This window comes from Aquarana catesbeiana, linkage group LG08 (genome assembly GCF_042186555.1).
Source record: "Aquarana catesbeiana isolate 2022-GZ linkage group LG08, ASM4218655v1, whole genome shotgun sequence".
NCBI lineage: Eukaryota > Metazoa > Chordata > Amphibia > Anura > Ranidae > Aquarana > Aquarana catesbeiana.
Window position 1 is genome coordinate 76,780,214 of NC_133331.1, and position 20,706 is coordinate 76,800,919.

Here is a 20,706-nt window from a genome sequence, read left to right on the forward strand (position 1 = left end):
CTTTTAAAGGTAAAGGAGAGATTTGGGGTCTTTTTTTGACCCCAGCTCTCTCTGTAAGGAGGACCCGTCTCCTTATTTCTATTACAAGGGATGTTTACATTCCTTGTAGTAGGAATAAAAGTGATAAAAAAAAAAAAAGGATAAAGGGACAACAAAATGAAATAAGGAAATTGAAATTTAAAGCAAGAGAATGTCATCAGCACACCAAGGATCTCCAGTGCGCGTCCAAAGCTTTATTCAGCGATCACATCACTACAGCAGATTGCAACGCTTTGGAGCCATGCAGGACCCCTTTCTCAGGCATGTGATGAAGTATGTGGTCACATACCTGATAAAAAGTGTCCTGAGTGGCTCCAAAGCATTACAATCAGCTGTAGGGATGCATACCTCCCAACTTTCAGGGATGGGAATGAGGGACACCTATTATCAAAAGTATGTAGACATAGGACACACCGCCTGCCACTTAAAGGAAAATTGTACAAAAAAAACTATTGGTTAAATCCATATGTGCTTTTTTACCACTACTATCCTGTTATATTGGCTTCTGGAATTTTCAAATGAGAAATGTAAAAATGGAATGAAAGGTTTAACACTGGGAAACACTTTTAGAAAGATAAATAGTGCATTTTATATACAACTATAAAGATCAGACAAAAATGAGGGACAAATGAGGAGGGAAGAGGGACAGAGGGATGATATTCCAAATCAGGGACAGTCCCTCAAAATCAGGGACAGTTGGGAGCTATGGCGATGTGATCGCTGAATAAAGCTTTGGACTCGCACTGGAGGTCCTTGGTGTGCTGGTGACATTCTCTTGCTCTGATTAGTCATGGTTCCAGCTGATAGTCGCTTCAGCACCCACTTATATGCATAGCCAATTCTACAGGAATGTGTGCATTGGGAATAGTGCATTAAAAAAAATAATAAATTAAAGCGCCCCATCTCTCAATGCTTGTGCGCAGAAGTGAACACATACGTAGGTCGTGCACACATATGTAAACAGTGTTCGCACCATGAATATTAGAGTGAGAACAATAATTCTAGCACTAGACCACCTCTGTAACTCTAAATGGAGAACCTGTAAAAAATTTTAACGTTTCCCCTATGGAGATTTTAAGCACTTCCCGCCTGCCATATGGCAGAATGGCACCCGGAAAGTGGTTAGGCTATCCTGACTGGACATCATATGACATCCAGCAGGATAAGCCACAAACGCACACATCGCGGCGATCGTTGGTGTGGTGTGTCAGTCTGACACACAGCATCACCGATCTTGGTAAAGAGCCTCTGAAGTAGGCTCTTTACCATGTGATTAGCTGTGTCCAATCAGGAAGAGCCAATCAGAAAGAGCCGTTTATCGGATTTTCCTCCACTCGCACTGACAGATGCGAATAGAGGAGAGCTGATAGGCTGCTCTCCTGACAGAGGGGTCTGCGCTGATTATCAGTGCAGACCCACCAGGGATGCCCACCCATGACCACCAGGGATGCCAATCAGCGCCCATTAGAGGTCCCAATCAGTGCCCATTATAGATGCCAATCAGTGCCTATCAGTAATGCCTGCCAGTGCCTCCTCATCAGTGCCCCCTTTTAGTGCTGCATATTAGTGCCTCATCAGTGCCACTTCATTAGTGTCCATCAGTGCCCATCGGTGAAGGAGAAAACGTACTTATTTAGAAAATTTTATAACGAAGAAAGAAAAACTTATAAGTTTTCAGTCACTTTTTATTTGTTTAGCAAAAAATTAAAAACCCAGTGGGGCTCACATACCACCAAAAGAAAGCTCTATTAATGGGAACAAAATGATAACAATTTTGTTAGGGTACAGCGCGCAATTGTCATTTAAAATGCAACAGCACTGAAAGCTGAAAATTTGGTCTGGACAGGAGGGGGGGAAAGTGCCTTGTATTGAAGTGGTTATCCACTTGTTGACCAGCCGCCGTCATTATACTGCGCAGGTCGGCACGATAACGTGAACCTTCGTAGCTGTACGTCAGCTCTTTTGAGCGGGATTACAGGGGTGCCGATGCTGGTGGCCAGCGGTTGGGCACGAGAGGCAGAACAGGGAGGTGTGTGCATGTGTGTGTAAACTCACAAATCCCTGTTCTGTGAGGAGAGGCAGATTGTAAGTTCCTTATAGCTAGGAACCATGATCTGTCATTTCCTATAGGTCAGCTCCATCCCCCCCACAGTTAGAAACACACACAGGGAACACAGTTAACCCCTTGATCGCCCCCTAGTGTTAAACCCTTCCCTGCCAGTGACATTTTTACTGTAATCAATGCATTTTTATAGCACTCATCGCTGTAAAAATGCCAATGGTCCCAAAAATGTGTCAAAAGTGTCAGATGTGTCCGCCATAATGTTGTAGTCCCGATAAAAATCGCATATCACCGCCATTACTAGTACAAAAAAAATAATAATAAAAATGCCGTAAATCCCCTATTTTGTAGACGCTATAACTTTTGCACAAACCAATCAATATATGCTTATTGCGATTTTTATTACCAAAAATATGTAGAAGAATACATATCGGTCTAAACTGAGAAAAAATTAGCTTTAAAAAAAAAAAAGTGATATTTATTATAGCAAAAAGTAAAAGAAATGTTTTTTTCAAAATTGTCACTCTTCTTTTTTTTTTTTTTTTAGCGCAAAAAAACCCAAAAAACGCAGAGATGATCAAATACCACAAAATGAAAGCTCTATTTGTGGGGAAAAAAGGACACAAATTTTGCTTGGGTACAGCATCGCACGACCACGCAATTGTCAGTTAAAGCGACACAGTGCCGAATCGCAAAAAATGGCCTGGTCAAGTGGTTAAAGTACCATAGTTTTTCACCATTCCACGAGCGTGCGCAATTTTTAAAGTGTGGCATGTTGGGTATCTATTTACTCGGCATAACATCATCTTTTACAAAAATATTGGGGTATGTATTGTGTGTTTTTTTTTGTTTTTTTTTTTTGTTTTTTATTCATTAACCACTTCAGCCCCAGAAGATTTTACCCCCTTCCTGACCAGAGCACTTTTTACAATTTGGCACTGCGTCGCTTTAACTGACAATTGGGCGGTTATGCAATATTGTACCCAAACGACATTTGTGTCCTTTTTCCCCACAAATAGAGCTTTCTTTTGCTGGTATTTGATCACCTCTGCGGTTTTTATTTATCCCCAAAAATGTTTTTAAAAAAATTTTTTTTTCATCAGTTTAGGCCAATATATATTCTTCTAGATATTTTTGATAAAAAAATTTGCAATAAGCATATATTGATTGGTTTGCGCAAAAGTTATATCATCTACAAACTATGGGAAAGATTTATGGCATTTTTTTGGCATTTTAATTATTTTAATTTTTTTACTTCGTAGGAACAAACAATATGTCAATTCTCCCCTGACATATACTTACAAAAATATTGGGGTATATATTTAACCGGCACACGTAAATACACAAATCTTTGTGTTGGCTGTCATGCACGCAATCGCACCCGCCGGCCACATGCATAAGGTCCCCCGCCGTGCAGCAGGCACGCGTGCGTGTCCCCTGGCGGCTCTTAAAAGGGCCCCCTACCCATATGGGGTTTCGTGCAGCGGTGCCATTGTGCCACAGTAAATATGCGTGAGCCGTTCGGGATTCGGTTAAAGTTTATTTTTTCAAAAAAAATTGCAACTAAAAAACCGCTGCGCAAATGTTGTGTGACATAAAAAGTTTCAACAATCGCCATTTTATTCCCTAGGGTCTCTGCTAATAAAAAGTGTAATGTTTTGGGTTATAAGTAATTTTCTAGCAAAAAAACACTGATTTAAACCTGTAAACAAAAAGTGCCAGCAAAGGCTTGGTCTTCTATAGCTTTATGCTGCCCATGGATGAATAGATAGATGGTTCTCTGCTTGTGCTACTTATGACCAACCACACACACACTAGAAGCAACTCTCATAAACATCAGAAGCAAATAACCTATAGTTTGAACTGCTCACAGATAGGTACTGTATATGGCTCTTGAATTGCTCACAGGTAAGTATATAAACTCAAAATGGTCTCATATAAAGGAGAATCCACATATTGTAGGCTAAAATACCTACAAAAAAGGTATATAATCACAGCATCAAAGAAAAAGCCACCATCGCCTGTGCAAGCCAGCATGCTGACATCACCGGAATGCTTTGCCCTAATGCAATTCATTCCAAAGACTGTCTTCAAAGGAAAGCCAGAGTCATGGTGAAGGCAAAGGACACTGAATAAATAAACTACTTAAAGTGATGTTCAGGACGAAATTATACTTTTTAAATAAAAATACCCCTATAATACACAAGCTTAATGTATTCTAGTAAAGTTAGTCTGTAAACTAAGGTCTGTTTTGTTTATAGCAGTAGTTTGTTATTTTATAAAATTACAGCAGGCCGTGGCCATCTTAAGTGTGGGCATCTGAAGCCAGACTGTATTTCTTCCTGGATCTCTTCCTTGCAGATCTCACACATGCTCATTGCAGAACAAGCAGTGTAATAGGTTTCAGGTCAGGTTTCCATAGCAACGGCAGTGTCAGAGGAAGTTGCCGCCCCTTCCCAGAAGGCATTGCAAACAGGAAATCATGCCATGGGCCACGGCCAGGGAGGAGGAAGTGAAAAATGAATACAGCAGATATACAGTAGGTGCTGAGAAAAAAAATTTTAAAAATCCAATTCGTTTACAGTGCACAGTTTAGTGAGGGATGCTAAAGAGTTGTAAAAGTGGGTGGAACTCCACTTTTAACACAGGCAGGATCCCTACTGTGTATCATTCATTTCTTTCTTCAGTATATCCTACTGATTCCCAGGATAATTAATTCCATATGTGGGTGATTGCCTATTAATCTTTACCTTATTGGATAATTTCTGAGATACTTCAAAGGCTCAAATCTGTTATATGCGGTGACATTTTTAGAATCCTTCCTGTGAGGGAAATGTCCCACATCATTACAATTCCTCCACCTAGGAGAGAAAGGTCTAACATGTCTCTGACCAGTCGTATTCAGTAATGGTTTTCCATTAGCAGGAACCCTAGGAGTATCCTCTAAAGCAAATGCCAATATAGTTTTATTATTCATCACCAGAATCCATATCCATCAGCTCAGTGCTTTGCCATTTACAAATCTCTCCATTCTTATAGTCACCTAAAACTTGCAGATACTTTTTCTTAGTTGTCTGCTCTAATGCTGTGTTATCAATTATCTTTTTTAATTTCTCAGTTTTCATTTTATATTCCTCTATAGCTCTGTATGTTAATTTTATATCTGGATTGATTATTAGATATGAAGCATTATATTTGATTAAGTTCACATGTGAATTTTTTTTATGATTTATTTTATGAATTTGAAATTCATCACACATATTCCTGTTTTCGTATGTTTGGTATCCAATCCGGAGCCCAAAACTGAACTGCATATGCCAGATGAGGTCTTAACCACTTAAGCCCCAGAGGATTTTACCCCCCTCCTGACCAGAACACATTTAACAATTTGGCACTGCGTCCCTTTAACTGACAATTGCTTGGTCATGCAATGCTGTACCCAAACAAAATTTGCGTCCTTTTTTTCCAACAAATAGAGCTTTCTTTTAGTGGTATTTGATCACCTCTGTTTTTTTTATTTTTTGCACTATGAATGAAAAAACTGCCAATTTTGAAAAAAAAACTATATTTTTTACTTTTTGCTATAATAAATATCACCCAATTTTTTTAAAACAAATTTTTTCATCAGTTTAGGCCAATATGTATTCTACATATTTTTAGTAAAAAAATCGCAATAAGCTCATATTGATTGGTTTTATCCATTTTTAGCGGTATTGCGACGGACCGATCGGAGACTTTTGACACATTTTTGGGACCATTGACATTTATAGAGCAATCAGTGCTATAAATATGCACTGATTACTGTATAAATGTCACTGGCAGGGAAGGGGTTAACACTAGGGGGCGATCAAGGGGTTAACTGTGTGTTCCCTCACTGTGTTCTAACTGTGTAGGGATGGGACTAACTAGGAGAGATGACAGATCGCTGTCCCTACTTTGTAGGAACACACGATCTGTCTTCTCTCCTCTGACAGTACAGAGATTTGTGTGTTTACACACACAAATCCCTGTGCTGGCTCTCGTGCACGCGTTCTTGCTTGGCCGGCGGGCGCACAAAAAATTGGGTCCCCCACTGTGCAGCGGCCATGCGCACATGCCTCTGGCGGCGCTCGCTCGCCCTCTGGTAGCTCTCCTGAGCAAAGCCATATATATGGGATTTAGCCCAGGAGAGCCATTCTGCTGCAGTATATCTGTGTGAGCCGGTCAGGAACCCGGTTAAAGTGATTGTAAAAGCTCGCTTTTTTTAATAACAAACATGTCATACTTACCACCTCTGTGCAGTTGGTTTTGCACAGAGCAGCCCAGATCCTCCTCTTCTCGGGTCCCTCTTTGCTGCTTCTGGCCTCACCCTCCTTTGAGTGCCCCTCAGCCAGCAGCTTGTTACAGGTTGTCACCCAAGCCAAGGGGTGCTGGGGAGGTGGCTACACACAGAAGGTTTTTTAGCTTAATGTGTTGTGGTAATGATTTAAGAGCTTCAATCGAGCTCAAGGTTATCTGCTGCTGTCTCTAATTTGAAAAGTGTGGATATGCATGCATATAAAAGTAAACACTCTGAGACACGCTCAGAATTGCTAACTCATTACACTTCTGATTTATTCAAGGCGGTGTTAATGTTTTATACACACAAATACGTCATTGCTATGTTAGTCTAATAGGTACATCTCATTGGTTAAGATAGAAAAGAAGATGGATAATTTTCATAACGAGGTTTGGTTCTCTTTGGTCTTATCTTCAGTTCCGCGTTCTTTTGATGTGTGGGAGGTAGGGGGTACCCGCCATCTTGAGAAAATATAGGAACAGAGCAAATCTGTATACTTATATAATGAGTAAGGAGAAAAATATGTATACACATAAGAAAATAGACATTTTCAGATTACTATTATTATTATTTACATCACATTCCTTCACAATCCCCCCTAAAATGACTATTTTCTCTTTTCTGTCCCTAATACTAAAGGTCCTACTTTTTGGCCTGGCCCTTCTCCTCAGCAACTCTTTTAGGCTGTATATAGAATTGGGCAGCAACTGTTCACTTCCCTCCTCGATACAGCTGGAGAGGTGCAGTCAGGCGCTATCTATCCCTATAACCCTATAGGATTGTGAGATTATGGACAGGGAGTGACTGTAGGGGAGTGAAGGGTTTGTCATCTTCCATCATAAGGAGGTCCTCTTCTTCTTGGTGGAGAAATGTAGGTGTGCTATTGTCTACAGCCCTGCTCATTAACTTTTTACAAAAGGTAGAATACAGCATATAATCAGGGCTAAAAGATCCAGGATTATTAATACCGTTACCCGTATCTGGGCGAGCACCTTCTGCCACCCACTCATCCAGCTAAAGTATTGGTCCCATGGGTCTGTGATACCTGAGTTCTTCAACTCCAATGACAGATCTTCTAATTTCTTTATAGCTAAAGTAACCTTACCATTTGGGCCAATATTATCAGGAATGTATGTGCAGCAAGTTCCTGTTTTTTCCTATGATTTTACAAAACACCTCCTTTCCCAACTAGCACCATGTCTAAGGCCATCAGGTCCTGGAATGTCATGTAGGAAGTGGGGGATAACTGCTTAGCAATTCCCTGGAGGGCATCTTTAGTGTAATTTACAAATCTCTGTTGGTTATAATATGTGTAGTGTCAGGTCACCTAGAGGCTGGGTGACAGATGCACACCGTTGGGATCAGGAGTGCACCGCAAGGTAGTGGACCCTATGGCTGACTGCTGCGGATTGTACCCTGGGAGGTTCAGGAAGCAGGTCTACTGGATCACTGACACAGATCCCACTGGGAGCTAGAGCATAGATTCCCCAGGGCGCGGAGTCTAAGAGCCAGCAGGTGTTCACCAGAGCCTCTAGTGGTGAGGATGGACTGCGCTGCAGTCTGGCTCCAGGTCGCGGCCCCCGGGGTCTCACAGCTCACGCTCACACTACAGGAGAAGAGGAAGGAGGCAGCAGACTGGAACAACAAGGAAAGTAAGGTACAAGCCAAGGTCGGTAACCGGAATCAGATGTAGGAAACACAGCAAGTACACACAGAGGCTAACACACAATGGTTGATCAGCACTGCTGGCTTGCATTGCACAGGTTAATATAGGGTTCCCTGATAGGGCCTGGGGTGGGGCCATGCTTAGAGGAGAGGTTACAAAAGCAGTCTGGTGAGGGTCAGCTGGTCTCTAGAGATGAACACATGGAGACAGGTATGCTGATCGACAAACTCTATTGCATAACCATGACATGTAGTTAATCCAATCTACATTCTTGCTGACAGTTGTTATGGGGATCAAAGACTCAAAACCAGCTTTTACCAGATCCCTGGCTTTAAACTCATCAGGGACCCCCCTTGTAACCCCTATGACATGTATGTATACATGAGGATCAAAGCTTCCGGAGAGAGCTGCTCGCTTCCTCCTCTGACTGTGTGCTGGGTCAGTGTATGTATCAGGGGTATCTTTGGTTAGGATATGGGGGCTTTCTATTTTCATCTTTTTTGTCTAATGCACTCTGTGGTCGCCCAGTCTGGCCCTGGGTTCCAACCCACTGGCCCCCACAGAAACCACAACTCTGTCCCCAGTAACTGTCTGTGTGGCAAACATATATGTCCTTACCGTCAGGGATCTCACTGTACCAATGGCATCACCATGAAGGGTCAAACGGACAAGGTACTATGTCACAGTAATCTAAGGTAAAGGTGGTCACATGTGTACCTGAAGAGTTACACCAAAACGTAATTATGTTATCATTTTTGTGATGGCCACCTCCTGGCCCCTCCCCCCTAGATCAAACAGAAAAAGGATATGCAGCACCCGAAAACACGCTCTCCTGCAGTGATAAGCGTGCATTCAGGTGTTCTTCCTGGCCAACTTGACTGAGGTGGCTGTGGTCAGCAAAACTTGGAATGGACCATCATAACTTGGCTCAAGGATCTCCAGACAGTAGTTGGTGTGTTCCTGTATCTAATTCAGGATCTGGAATGGAAGAAAACACCTGGACATGCATTCAGGTTAATTCTCTTGATAATGTGGTTACATAATTAGTCAACACATCAGACTGTAACTGTTGTGGAAAGTAACAACCAAGTCTGGGAGCTGAACCAAACAGAATTTCATAAGGGGATAGGGCATGATTCCCCTGGGGGTGTGTCTGACACTGAACAGGGCAATGGGCTAACTGTCTGGCCAACTCAAGTTAGTTAGTCTCTTGGGCCATCTTTAACATCCTGTTTTTAGTGTCCCATTCATCCTTTCTACCTTCCCGCTACTTTGAGGGTGGTATGGGATGTGTAGTGCCAACTGAACCCCCAGTGCTGCCCAAATCTCTTTTGTAAGGGTTGTTGTTAGGGCTGGTCCCTGATCTCTCAATATTACCTCTGGGACCCCAAATCTACATACTATCTCACTCAGTAATTTCTTAGCTGTGGTCCTGGCAGTCATGACCACTTCCACTAGGGCGTATTCGAATCTGCCACTTCTTGGCACTTGAGAATGATCAATTTGCATCCTCTGGAATGGGGTATAGGGGTTTTGCCAGGTGCTTCTTCTGTGCTTCTTCTGTGCAGCCTGGGTTACATTTGGTGCAGATAATGTATGATCTGCAGAAGCTGTCGGTCAGTGGAGTAACTCTTGGTGCAACACTTGTTGATAAGAGAGTTCATAAAAGTCTTTGTCAAGTGGGCAGCTCCATGTGCCCATTGCACCACGGTTGGGTACATACTCCTGGGTAGACAAGGCTTCTTGTTGCACTCGAATAGTCCATTTCTGAGAGTTGCTCCTCTCCATTTCCAGCTTTCCTTCTTATCCGCACTTGTTGTTTCCTGTAGTTCTTTTAGATAAACTCTGTCCACTGGGAAAGTCTGTAAGGTAAGCACGGGGTGGTCTTCTTCTACCACCCTGCTGTCCACTTCCCGTGGACCACCAGCTGTCTGTTTGGCAGCTGAATTGACTAGATGATTGCCTTAAGCTTCCTTTGAGTTCAGTTTGTCGTGTGCTTTTACTCATAATAGTCACTTGGGTTGTGAGAAGTAAGGCATCAATCAAGTTTTCACAGGTGTTCCTGCAGCCATCAGGAATCCTCTGTCCTAGATAACACCATTATCATGGGCAATGCTGAAAGCATATCTTGAGTCCATATGAATGTTGGCTCTTTTTCCCTCTGCCCATTTACATGCTGTAGTAAGTATACAGCTCTGCCTCCTGTGTAGACATCACCGGTGGTAAGGCTTCAACTTGTAGAACAGTGTTTTCAGTGGTGACCGCGTGTCCTGTGCGGGGGTGACAAGTCAAGACTCTACTCCTCCTCCTCCTTTCCCCCCTCGAGAAGTGGAAGAAGGGTGGTAGGGTTCAGTGTTTGACAACTTAATAGAGTAATGCTGTCCAGTAGGAGGGAACACAGGAGTCTCAAGTGTCTGGTAGTGGACAAGTGTTTCGGCTGGATCTTGGTTGAATATGGCAACAACGTCATGGGGAACAAGCAGAACGAGGCAGTGTCCGAGGACCAAGTTCAAAGTTTTGTCAAGCAAGGCTTGTGTAGCAAATCCAGCTCGCAGACACAATAGGCCTCCTCTTGCTACCGCATCCAGCCGACAGGAATAATATCCTATGGGGCGTAGGCTGATGCCGTGTGATTGGGTGAGTACACCTGCAGCATGTCCCAGACGTTCGAATACAAAGAGCCTGAGCGTTTTGTCGTAGGCTGGGAGCCCTAGCGCCGGGGGTGGCGCACTCAAGGGTTTCAAACTTTAGATATTTCTTCAGGAGACATCTGGAAGGGTCTGATTGCAGAGCATCAGTAGGAAGGCTTCTGGAATCCATGCTCTGCACTAGGAAATTAGTCCAAGGAAAATGACAGGTGTTGAGCACCACTGCAATTTGGGCTTTGAGGCTCTGCAGCCCTGGTTGGCAAGATAGCACAACAGGCTTTCTGAGGTGACTTCAACAGGGGGTAAGTCCGCTGCACAAAGGAGAAGGTCATCAACATGTTGGAAGAGAATCACTTCCGGGTGTTCCTCTTGCTATGTGTCAAGGATGATAGCCATAGCTTTTGCAAACTGGCTTGGAAAGTTCTGTGCTCCTTGCGGCACAACTGTTTAGGTATGTTGCCGTTTCTTTCCGTGGATGAATGCAAAAAGGTACCAGCAGGAGGGGTGAGGGTGGACACTGAAGAAAACGTTTGTAAGGTCCACCTCTGTGAGGTATTTTGCAGTCAAAGGCATCCACAGTAGGTACCTGGTTCTCTTTTTGGGGTTATTGTGGTTTCCGGGGCAATGAAGCGCCCTCTTTTAGCTTGACTGAAACTGGTGGCACCTTTAAGTGACCGTTGTCTTCCGGTCCTGTGGACCATAGGCACGCAGGGATTCTGTCAAGTACTTCCTGCAGTATTGAACTTGAAGTTTTTTCTTCATTAAGTGTCATCAGGAGAGGCTGAGAACACAAAGCAGATGAGTCTTCTAAAGATAGGGGAGTATGTAACTTCACCCCCCCTTCAGGCGTGTCCTGATTGAGGCCTGTAGTCTGGACAACACATCAGCTCCTAGTAGATTCAAGGGACATGTAGAGGACACCACAAATCTGGCAAGCAAATCAGGAAGTGGACTGGAGCGGGGCACCCCATCCATTCCTACGCAGGAAACATCAATAGTGGAAAGGAAAGAATTATCAGGCAGGTCCACAGCCCTCAACACGCTTCTGGCTGTATCCGTAGAAAGGTGGTAGGTTTTCCTTGTATGGGTAACGTGACTTTTGCTAAGGGTCCCCCAGTTCCACTTGAGGACACTGCCATAAGGGGTGACACGGGTTTGCCCATTTCCTAGTGAGAGTTGGGGCGTGGTGGTTCATGTCCCCGTTGCCCTGCATAGGGTTCCCTGCCTCGTCTGGGACATCTTGGGGCTCTGCATTCTTTCTTTATGTGGCCCCGTTTCCCACAGTTGTAACAGGTGATCCTTTCCCTGGTATTGGGCAGTGGTGGTGGACGAGTGTAGGTGGGATCTTCGTCATGGGTTACCATGAGGGGCGTTGGTTTTTTACCTTTTTGATTTTCTATACCTCTGGCCACCAACAATAAATCGGACATTTTCATTGAATGGTATTCAGGGCGGGCCACCATCAGGCCTTTTCTGATATCCTCTCTGAGCCCTGAAACAAAAGCAGTTGATAACATGTGTGTGTGTGCCTTTATGAGTCTAGCATGATACTTCTTCACAGACTCCCCTTTATCTTGGGTAATATCTTGGATTGTGGTCTTCTGATCCGTCAACTTCTCCTTTGCCCAGTCGTGGAGTTGTGCACAGAACTCCACGCCTGAGGTGTAGGAAGTGGCATTTGTCAGGCAGGCATCACTGAAGGCCATCTGCATGACTGGCCAAAAGACATATCCTGCTTTGATTTGGCATAGGCTGATCAAGTCTCTCCAGGCAGCTGAGTAAGTTTCTTGTATCTGCACTATCCTGTGGTAGAAGGGAATTGGCTGCTTCTCTGGGTCAGGCAGACTTGTCACTAAGGCCGCTGCTTGTGATAGAGTAAAAGCGACATACATCACTGGTGCCCCTTCTGGTAACCGAGACTGTTGTTGGGGCAAAGGCTGGCAAGGGGCACTGTTCTTTACGGTTGCCAGCATGTGTTTGAGATCCTCTCGGAACTGAGAGTCTGGAGCCGGATTGGGGGTTAAATCAGTGGGTGGCCTTGCTGCCTGCTGTCGGGCTTCCCACTCAGATGCTTCTTCATCATTAACATATCCGGCTTGGGAATGTGATGCTCCCGTATTGGGGAAGACAGGTGTGTGGTATGAACCATCTTGGTTTAAAACAGGGAGGGCTAAGTACAGGCTGTTTAAGCTTACTGGGTGTACCAAGATAACCGCCGGCAGGAAGTGCACTGGACTGGGTAGAAAGTGAAGGCATGGGTGCACTAAGATGGCCGCCGGGCTGAGTTGTCACAGTGGGTTGTGCTTGGGTGGTGAGAAAGGAGTGGTTGTTAGACGGAGGGCAGTGCTGTCCCTCCCCTCCTTTGTTTCAAGTTCCAACATATCATCAGCTCTGTGATACACATACATAATACAATCGCCATCTTTCTTAACTTCCTTTATCCAATTTTCTTTATCACACAGGATTTTTCTCCCTGTCTCTTCAGCAACATAACTTTCGCCACTTCTTTCAACTTTGTTAACTATTTCAACATCTTCTTTGCAATATCACTTTCTGTTTCTCGGCTAACGGCTTGAGAGGGGAATACATACAACCAAGGAGTTAATATTTTTCTCAGCGTTCTTATCAACAAATTCCTTTCTCCGGTTTAGAGTTGTTCTGACCCATCTCCCCCTCCTCTCTCAGGGCCTCCTAAGACGTAACCAAGGTCTCTAACTGTTTTTTTTTTGTTTTTTGTTTTTTTGTTCGTCTGCCGCAGTCTCGGCTGACGGTTTGAAGGGGGAATGAGGACAACTAATGGTTTGATAACCCTCCTCCCTGGCTCTCTGTTCTATCACTTCGAGGGGCTGCCCAAACCCCCCTGTCACCGGGTAATGTACGTTTAATCTCAGTACAAGCACGTCAGGGGTAGTAGGGAGCAACGGCTTGTGACCCAACAGATCCTTCGGGTAGCCTCCTTCTCTGACTTTCACCAGTCCCCCCCCCTCTCATGTATAACAAACAATAAACCACAAATACAATCACGACAGGACATTACACCTGCCACTCTTCGAACTGCAAAATTTCAGCAGGCTAAAATAACCACAAGGGCAGACCACCTTGCAAAATAAACACGTTTATAGACGTTTTGCTACAAGGGAAACAATCTCATCTCAGAGGCCGAAAGCTCATCTGGAGATGAGACTACCCATTCTCACATGTAGCACTCCAGGCTGCAAAGCCAGCAGCTGAAATTCCCCTCAAAGGTTCGTCGAACCTAGAGTAACCCGTCCATAACGTTTGCCACACGGGAAACAATCTCATGCCAGAGGCCGAAAGCTCATCTGGCGATGAGACTACCCATTCACACATGTAGCACCCTTAGACTGCTGAGTTTCGCAGCCCAAAGAATGGCAGACAGTGAACAAAAAATACAGTCAGCAGAAACCCATCAGCAGGTTCGTTAAAACAACCTCAGGCGAGGAAATACCTGCCTCTAAGACAGTCTCAGCATACCGACAGAATCCAGCCGTCAACCGAAAGATAAGAGAGTCGTACAATGGTAAGAATATAAATCAACTCACCGGTACTGTTAGGGCTGCGCAAACCCCACTCTCATTAATCAGTTAACGCCCGAATGCTTGTCGCGGTATAACTTCGACTGTAGCCTGAGGTCCCGGGTTTCGGCACCATCTGTTGTGGTAATGATTTAAGAGCTTCAATCGAGCTCAAGGTTATCTGCTGCTGTCTCTAATTTGAAAAGTGTGGATATGCATGCATATAAAAGTAAACACTCTGAGACACGCTCAGAATTGCTAACTCATTACACTTCTGATTTATTCAAGGCGGTGTTAATGTTTTATACACACAAATACGTCATTGCTATGTTAGTCTAATAGGTACATCTCATTGGTTAAGATAGAAAAGAAGATGGATAATTTTCATAACGAGGTTTGGTTCTCTTTGGTCTTATCTTCAGTTCCGCGTTCTTTTGATGTGTGGGAGGTAGGGGGTACCCGCCATCTTGAGAAAATATAGGAACAGAGCAAATCTGTATACTTATATAATGAGTAAGGAGAAAAATATGTATACACATAAGAAAATAGACATTTTCAGATTACTATTATTATTATTTACATCACATTCCTTCACAAATGCATAGAATGCATTAAGCTAAAAAAACCTTCTGCCTTTACAACTCCTTTAATGATTTGTACAGGGGCAAAATGATCTCTCTCTCTCTGGAGTCCATACCTCTCTTAATACAAGAAAGGATTTTGCTCACTTTGGAAACTGCAACTTGGTATTGCATGCTATTAATAAGCTTATAATCTACCAAAACCCCCAGATCCTTTTCCAGTTCATTTCTGAAAGGGGACTAGTCCATCTATTACTACCCTCTCCAGACAGTGCTGCTGTCCAAGTGTGTCTCTATTGCTCCTCCATAGATGGGGGAGCGACTCTAAAATGGGAAGCGTGTTACTGGCCAGTTCACCTGGTGAAAATAAACGAAAAAAGCCAAAAACAGAAAACTAATGCAGGCACCACATTTGAGGCTGCATTCGTTTTCTGTTTTTGGCTTTTTTTTTTATTTTCACCAGTGAATTTAATTTTTTTTTTTTTTTTTTTTTTAGTTTGAACGTGCTTTAGGGTGGAATCTTTGTATTTACAGACAAAGGCATATAGGGATTTCTGTGATGTTAAGTTGGAATATCTGGGCCATTTACAGAGGAATAAGTAGTAAATATTAATGTTCTTTTACTAAGGGAAAGCTCTCCTTGGAAGAGGATATGGAAAAAGAGAATCTAATAAATCGTGCATTTGCCTGGGTTCATCCATTCTATTCGGAGAGTAAGAGCTTCCTTAAAGTGTTGTCTGTGGCAGGACCTTCTTCATGTGACAGCCAGCAATCGGTGACTGTGGAATACTTCATCAATAAAAACAAGCTGGATCCTAAATCTGACCACCAATCCTTCTTCTACATTGTGAGTATTTTCTTCTCAGTCAAACTATTTTAAATATCATTACTGCCAGACTACAATGTGGACAGTATTCTAGTTGCACACTTAGGCTCTCATTTTTTTAATATGATTAGTTTGTTTGGTTTTGTATATAAAATTACAAAAACAACCATAGCAAAATAATCCTCCCTCCCAAAACAGCTTTACTACTAACCAAAATAAAACAATCAGACGTCACCAGCACTCCTTTGCAAGCATATATTGCTATGTCATACTAGTCAAACAAGTCAACGTTTCAGGGCCACGCGGATTTTCTTCCTCAAGGCGACAGCGACAACTCGCAATGCAGTGAAACATGTATGAAATATGTAAAGCCGCTGAAACAAATACCCATCTCTAGTGATGTAATTGTGACATAACCCCCCCTGATGTTACACTCAAAAATGAAATGTATACAGAGAAATATTCCATCTAAACAACCCAAAGGGTGCCTCAAAACCTGGAAATTCCACACAAATGGCATGGTAAATCAAGAATTCAACAGTGGCATCATTGTTGCAACCCCATGAGGCTTAGTGCCTGCCCATCAGTGGGAACAGTACAGAGAGTTCCTCCATCAATCCCAAAAGTCATACCAAAATAGTGAGCGGGATCTGCACCACTGAGATCTCGCTGATAAACTGGGGAACATTAATTCAGTATCCCTGTATCGCTGAACAGGACCAGAATATTACATAGTTGATAAAGTTGAATAAAGACACAAGTCCATCCATAGTTACATAGTCAGGTTTAGGGATGAGCCGAACACCCCCCGGTTCGGTTCGCACCAGAACCCGCGAACGGACCTAAAGTTCGCACGAACGTTAGAACCCCATTGACGTCTATGGGACTCGAACGTTCGAAATCAAAAGTGCTCATTTTAAAGGCTAATTTGCATGGTATTGTCCTAAAAAGGGTTTGGGGACCCGGGTCCTACCCCAGGGGACATGTATCAATGCAAAAAAAACTTTTAAAAACGGCCGTTTTTTCGGGAGCAGTGATTTTAATGATGCTTAAAGTAAAAAAAAAAGTGAAATATTCCTTTAAATATCGTACCTGGGGGGTGTCTATAGTATGCCTGTAAAGTGACGCGTGTTTCCCATGTTTAGAACAGTCCCTGCACCAAATGTCATTTTTAAAGGAAAAAATCTCATTTAAAACTGCTTGCGGGTTTAATGTCATGTCGGGTCATGGCAATATGGATGAAAATCAGTGAGACAAACGGCATGGGTACCCCCCAGTCCATTACCAGGCCCTTTGGATCTTGTATGGATATTAAGGGGAACCCCGCACCCAAATTAAAATAAGGAAAGGTGTGGGGCCACCAGGCCCTATATACTCTGAACAGCAGTATACAGGCGGTGCAAACAAGACAGGGACTGTAGGTTTGTTGTTAAGTAGAATCTGTTTGTAATTTTGAACATTTTTAACGTGTTTAGCTCCAGCCAAAAAATCTTTTCTAAGCTTTTTGGAAAACATAGGGAAGGGTTATCACCCCTGTGACATTTGTTTTGCTGTCTTTCCTCCTCTTCAGAAGATTTCACCTCACTTTTTTGTCCCAATGAAAAATGTTTTTTGAAAATTTGGGTTTTTTTGTGGAACAAGGATTGGAAAGCATCAGTGGAAAGGAGAAATTGTTTTCCCATATTAACTCTTACAGGAGAGAATTTCCCTTCCTAGGGGTAGATTTCATCTCACTTCCTGTTGTCTCCTTCCGTTTGCAAGTAGGAGTCGTTTGTAAGTTAGATGTTTGAAAGTAGGGTCCTGCCCTATATACTCAGCAGAAATTTGGGCCTTAGGTGTTGCTGTGGCCACAACACTGTAAGCCCTCACAGGGCCCTGCTGTGAAATATTAGATCAAGAATTGTAATTACATGCCCCTGTTGAACAGGAGCTGAAAAATTAGGCCTTAGGCACTGGTGCTGGTGCCACAACACTGCAACCCCTCACAGACACTCTAGTTGGAACGCAGGAACGAGCCCTGCTGCAAAGTATTGCATCAAAAATTGTAATTACACGCCCCTGTTAGACAGGGGCAGAAAAATTGGGCCTTAGGCACTGGTGCTGGTGCCACAACACTGCAACCCCTCACAGACACTCTAGTTGGAATGCAGGAACGAGCCCTGCTGCAAAGTATTACATCAAAAATTGTAATTACACGCCCCTGTTAAACAGGGGCTGAAAAATTGTGCCTTAGGCACTGGTGGTGGCGCCCAGAACCAAAAATGTTCTTACAAGCTATCAGCGTGATGATTGAGGAGGAAGAGGATAATTACTCAGGGATAGTCACTCAGCATCAGCATAGGCAGTCTTTGAAGGGATCTGAGATTTCAAAAAAAATTATTCGGTTACATCAGCATCAGGTGCTTGGTAGCTGGTGGTGATCCAAGACTCATTCATTTTTATGAAGGTCAGCCGATCGACCGAGTCGGTGGACAGACGCACCCTGTGATCGGTTACCACGCCTCCAGCAGCACTGAATGTGCGTTCCGAAAGAACGCTGGATGCAGGACAGGCCAGTAGCTCAATTGCATACTGTGCAAGCTCTGGCCAGTGATCCATCCTCAAGACCCAGTAACCCAGAGGATTTTCGGTGGGAAAGGTGTCCAAGTCTGATCTTGCCCCTAGGTATTCCTGCACCATGTAAAACAGACGCTGGCGATGGTTGCTGGAACCGATCATACCTTGGGGCTGCGGACCAAAAAATTGTCTGAACGCATCGGTCAGACGGCCACCTTCTCCACCGCTCCTTCTTTGACTGACCGAAGCCTCAGCAACACGTTGTCCAGAAACAGGAGTTTGTAACCTCCCAGTCTCTGGGAACGTGTTGCACAGACCTTTCTGCAAGGCCTCCCGAAGATGTTTCATCCTCTGCTCCCTCTGCGATGGCAAGATAAGGTCCGCAACCTTACCCTTGTAACGTGGATCAAGGTGGGTTGCCAGCCAGTATTGGTCCTTCTCCTTGATACCACGAATACGAGGATCCTTACGCAGGCTTTGCAGGATCAGGGAGGCCATGCAGCGTAGGTTTGCTGAGGCATTCGGTCCGGAGTCCTCTGGGTCACTAAGAACGACATGGTCCACAGCCACCTCCTCCCAGCCACGTACAAGTCCATGTGTTTCTTGGGACTGATCCCTTAAAGACTGCTGCTGATGCTGAGTGCCAGGCTCCACCTCCATACTGACACAATCTTCCTCCTCCTCCTCCTCCTCTTCCTCCTCGTCCTCTTCCTGTGTGATCGGCGGGCACGCAGAAACACTGTCTGGATAAAGGGGGCCTTGAGAGCTAAGGAAGTCCTCCTCTTCCTGCCTCTGTTCTGCCTCAAGTGCCCTGTCCATTATTCCATGCAGCGTGTGCTCCAACAGGTGGACAAGGGGGACAGTGTCACTGATGCATGCACTGTCACTGCTCACCATCCTCGTGGCCTCCTCGAATGGTGACAGGACAGTGCATGCATCCCTGATCATGGCCCACTGGCGTGGGGAAAAAAAACCAAGCTCCCCTGACCCTGTCCTGGTGCCATAGTCGCACAGGTACTCATTGATGGCCCTCTGCTGCGTGTGCAGCCGCTGCAGCATGGCCAACGTTGAGTTCCACCTGGTGGGCATGTCACAGATTAGGCGGTTCTTGGGCAGGTTAAACTCCTTTTGGAGGTCCGTCAGCCGAGCACTGGCATTATATGACCGGCGGAAATGCACACAGACTTTCCTGGCCTGCCTCAGGACATCCTGTAAGCCCGGGTACCTGCCCAAGAACCGCTGCACCACCAAGTTAAGGACGTGAGCCAAACAGGGCACATGGGTCATTTGTCCCTGTCGGAGGGCAGAGAGGAGGTTGGTGCCATTGTCGCAAACCACCATTCCTGCCTTAAGTTGGCGTGGCGTCAACCACCTCTGAACCTGCCCCTGCAGAGCTGACAGAACCTCTGCCCCAGTGTGGCTCCTGTCCCCCAAGCACACCAGCTCAAGCACCGCATGGCATCTTTTGGCCTGCGTACTTGCGTAGCCCCTTGAACGCCTACGGAGCACCGCTGGTTCCGAGGAAGAGGCCATGGAGGAAGAAGAAGAGGAGGGGGTGGAGGAGAGAGGTGTGTCACAATCAGCATTTTGGAGGCGTGGTGGCGGAACAACCTCCAACACTACTGCACCTTGTCCTGCATCCTTCCCAGCTGCCAGCAGAGTCACCCAATGCGCCGTGAAACTTAGGTAACGTCCCTGTCCATGCCTGCTGGACCATGAGTCAGCGGTAATATGCACCTTACCGCTGACCGCCCTGTCCAGCGAGGCATGGACATTGCCTTCCACATGCCGGTAGAGAGCCGGAATCGCCTTCCGTGAGAAAAAGTGGCGTTTGGGTACCTGCCACTGAGGAACCGCACATTCCACAAACTCACGGAAGGGGGCAGAGTCTACCAACTGAAAAGGCAGCAGTTGAAGTGCTAGCAATTTTGCCAAGCTAGCATTCAACCGCTGGGCATGTGGATGGCTGGGAGCAAACTTCTTTCGGCGGTGCAGCAGCTGGGGCAGGGAAATTTGCCTGGTACAATCTGACGTCGGTGTACCAAAAGCAGATTGCCCACAAGTACTTGGCTGTGACACACCTAATTCTACACCTTCATTCCTCTCACTGCAGGTCTCAGAGAGGACTGAAGGTCTAGTGGGGTTGGAAATCTCAGCTGATGAGGAGCAAGGAGAGATCCTCTTTGTTCTTTGGTGTGGGTCTTTTAGATACGCTTGCCAACGAACTGCATGGCAGGTCAACATATGTCTGGTCAAGCATGTGGTACCCAAGCGGGAGATGTTTTGGCCACGCGAGATACGCTTGAGACATATGTTGCAAATAGCAGCGGTGCGATCTGATGCACTCGTCTCAAAAAAGGCCCACACCAAAGAACTTTTTGAATAACGCGCAGAGACTGCAGCGCCCTGCACATGTGGAGCTTTGGGGTGTGATGCAGTCAATGTGCTGCCCTTAGGCTGGCCCCTGGAGGGCA

At 44.8% G+C, this 20,706-nt stretch overlaps 1 protein-coding gene across 1 annotated transcript in view; it reads left to right on the forward strand.

Moving 5' to 3' along the window:
• Nucleotides 1-20,706, forward strand: part of LOC141105857 (alpha-2-macroglobulin-like protein 1) — a 295,295-nt gene that overhangs the window by 74,505 nt on the left and 200,084 nt on the right. Inside the window, exon 12 of the mRNA XM_073596002.1 lies at nucleotides 15,479-15,697. Within this exon, the coding sequence (XP_073452103.1) occupies nucleotides 15,479-15,697 (219 nt within the window). The remainder of the gene's footprint in view (nucleotides 1-15,478; nucleotides 15,698-20,706) is intronic.